At 48.6% G+C, this 3,258-nt stretch overlaps 1 protein-coding gene across 1 annotated transcript in view; it reads left to right on the forward strand.

Annotated features, from left to right (window-relative positions):
- Positions 1–1,379: 1,379 nt before the first annotated feature.
- DPAGT1 (dolichyl-phosphate N-acetylglucosaminephosphotransferase 1) overlaps positions 1,380–3,258 on the forward strand; it is a 17,389-nt gene continuing 15,510 nt past the window's right edge. The window contains exon 1 of the mRNA XM_006758730.2: positions 1,380–1,402. Coding sequence (XP_006758793.1) covers positions 1,380–1,402 — 23 coding nt within the window. The remainder of the gene's footprint in view (positions 1,403–3,258) is intronic.

The following is a 3,258-nucleotide window of genomic DNA, read 5'->3' on the forward strand; positions in this document are numbered from 1 at the left end:
ACTCACACACACAACACACACACTCATACACACACAACACACACTCATTCACACACTCAACACACACAGCACACTCACACACACACTCAACACACAGCACACTTTCACACACACACAACACACTCACATACAGCACACTCACAATACTCACACTCACACACGCACACACATGTGTGTGATACACACACACGCACACACACACACACACGCACACACACACACACGGAGTAACCGCTGTGACTCCACAGCCTCTGAATCAGGCAAAGGACAGTGTCAGAGGACTGTGATGCCAGAAGTTCTATAAACCTGAGAGTTCAAGTCTTTTTTTTTTAAGAGTAGAGCCCTGTTTTACTCTTCTCTCTTCCCTCATATTCAACCAAGTTGCTTTCAGATGCTGAAGTAAGCTCCTTGAGGGAAAAAAAGCTGTGCTTATATTACTTTGTGTCCCTACAGTACTTAAGAGTTTTCCATTCACATAGTAGAGATTAGTCAATTCTTTGTAATTTTTAGAAGTCTAACAAAAAATATTCCAATATACATGTAAACACTAAAAATTTCTACACTGTTTCCATCTTTTGAAAATTCATTTATGTCATCCTAGTAGAATGGGAGACTGTTACCCCCATTTAGGTAACAGGTTTTGAAAAACTGATGGGGTGGGGGAGCAGGAAGAAAAGCAAAAACAGTAACTCAGCTGCCTGGAAAGAGCCATAGGTTTGGTCCTGCCACTGTCCTAGCCCCAGACTCTCCCAAGCTGTCTCGTGGCCTTTTCTGGGCTGTGGGACATTTTGGGGACAAGCTGTGAGGCAATCAGACTTAACAATGGCCTTGTTCCCTGGGAGGCACTCAGGACTCCCTAGCAGCAGATATTCTTCTCAGGCATTGTCTGCTCAGCGCAGGAAACCAGCTGAAGCGTTGACAGCTCCCCTATCTGAGGCCTGGGGTGAGCTCAGCTCTCATGCAAATGCTCTGAACTCTTGCCAGGAAAGGCATGACATTTCAAGTGTGGCCAAACGATGTGTTTGTTTCTTCTCATTAGTCTGATAATCAACTGGGCATTTACCATCTCGGGAACAAAAATATTCAGATTATCTGACAAGTATTCACGTAACTATGTTCTGATGGGAACGTGTGTCCTGGACGATGAATCCCTAGTGTCTTGTCTTTGAACGTCTCTCCACCCTCTTCCAGTCGGGAGGAACCGGAAGCACCTGCTCCCACCTGGTCCTTTCCCTGTTTGGAAGATCTTCCAATCTTGCCACTCACTGAAATCTTTGGAGATGCTATTCTTCCTCAAGGTCCTATGGCCTCCATTGATGACACTAAATGTGCTCCTATTGCCTGTACCTCTTTCAGACCCAGGCTCATTATGCGTAATGATGCCTTACATACAGATGCCTGTGTATCCTTAGTCCTGTGGGTCAGAAAACTCTAGGGCAGTGGTTCTCAACCTTCCTAACACCGTGACCCTTTAATACAGTTCCTCATGTTGTGGTGACCCCCAACCATAAAATTATTTTCGTTGCTACTTCATAACTGTAATGTTGCTACTGTTATGAATCGTCATGTAAATATCTGATATGCAGGATGTATTTTCATTGTTCACGACCCACAGTTGAGAACCGCTGCTCTAGGGAGTTTCCAGTCAGGCACAGATGCACGTGCATGTATATGTGCGCGCACACACACGCACACACAGAACAACAATACCATCAGATAATAAGTACTGAAAATTTGATGAAATTCTATCACGTAAATTACCAGGATTACTTCATGTCTATAAAGTGTACTTTATAAATAGATGGTTTTTCATAGTTAATTAGAGCCACCTTCAAGTAGAAGGGCCATTTCACAACGGGTTTTGAGAGACAGCCAACAAAAGTCAACCTGACCCTTATTCCTCAAGCAGGTCACATTCCAAAGAGTGGACAAAGGGCCGGGATACTTGAGTCATCTTTCCAAACTCCCTGGAGGTGATTTCCTCTCGAGGAATAGAAGTCATTTGTCACCTAAGCCTGTGAGTGGATGAAAGAGAATGAAGATGCTGGTGGTAAGCTGTTATTTGCAAGGAAACAGGTGTCAAGCCAAAGGCACAGGAACCTGGAGGGAGGAACCAGAGTTCACAGGAAGCCACGTGTGCGTCTGGCTCTCCTGCTTCCTTAGCTCTTCCCAATGCTTTAGCCTCACCTCCTAGGTTTAGCAGCTTGGCACAAGGCAGTGATCCCGCCAGGACCAGGAAAAAGTCGAGCCCAGCGCGGGGCTCAACGTTGAGCATTGAGCTATGAACCAGGAGGTCACGGTTCGATTCCGATTAAGGAAACATGCCCGGGTTGCAGGCTCCATCCTCAGGGTGGGGTGTGCTGGAGGCAGCTGATCAATGATTCTCATCATTGATGTTTCTCTCCCTTTCCTTTCCTCCCTGAAATCAATAAAAATATATTTAAAGGAACTTGTTAATATAGAAAACTAAGAACCGGGTTAAATCCAAGACTCGAGGGCACTCCCAGCCCCTTCAGCGGGGAAGTGCTGGTTGCAGCTAACAAGGGGGGCGGGGTAGGATGGGCGGGATGCTTAGGAAAAGAGCCAGGGGAGGGCAAGAGAAACACTGGCCAGGAGGGGCGTTTAAGGTGCCTGTGCTTTAGGATTTACATCGCTCCCAAACTGTAGCTGCGTTTCCGGGAACTGAGTTGTATTGACCTTGGCTTCCGACTACCCTGCGTCCTGGATCGGTCCTCCCCGAGTCGACGCGGGGCACTGGCCCTTTAAACGTGAGCGGCGGAGGCCCAGGAGGTCAGACTGACGTGGAACTCGGAGTGAGTGGCGTAGGACACGTGGTCGAGGGGTCGCTGGTCTTGCTTCCGGGTCAGGAGCTTCCGCTCTGGGTGGTACATCTTTCATAGGATAGGCAAGTGTCTGCTTCGGCCTTTCGCTGCTTTTCCAATCCCCACGTGATGACTCCATCCTCGAATAAAGGACAGAGTTTAAAGTAACTGCCCACTCTTCTGCCCATAGTCAAGATGGCCGCCTCCGCCTCAGCAGCCGAGGTTTCCCTGCGAACCAGATCCGTCCGGGCAGAATAATGGACGTCGTTTAAAATAATCCTGTCCCCGCGCTCCTGCCCACGTTAAAAACGGCCGCCTCCGCCTTCAGCAGCCGAGGTTGCTCCGCGAATCCGATTCTTCCGGGCGGAACCAGCGGAGAGAACTGCCGTGGGCGGGGCTGAGTTGCGGAGGCTCCGAGTCCGGGGCGGCTCGACGA

Source organism: Myotis davidii, unplaced genomic scaffold (assembly GCF_000327345.1).
Source record: "Myotis davidii unplaced genomic scaffold, ASM32734v1 scaffold355, whole genome shotgun sequence".
NCBI classification, from domain to species: domain Eukaryota; kingdom Metazoa; phylum Chordata; class Mammalia; order Chiroptera; family Vespertilionidae; genus Myotis; species Myotis davidii.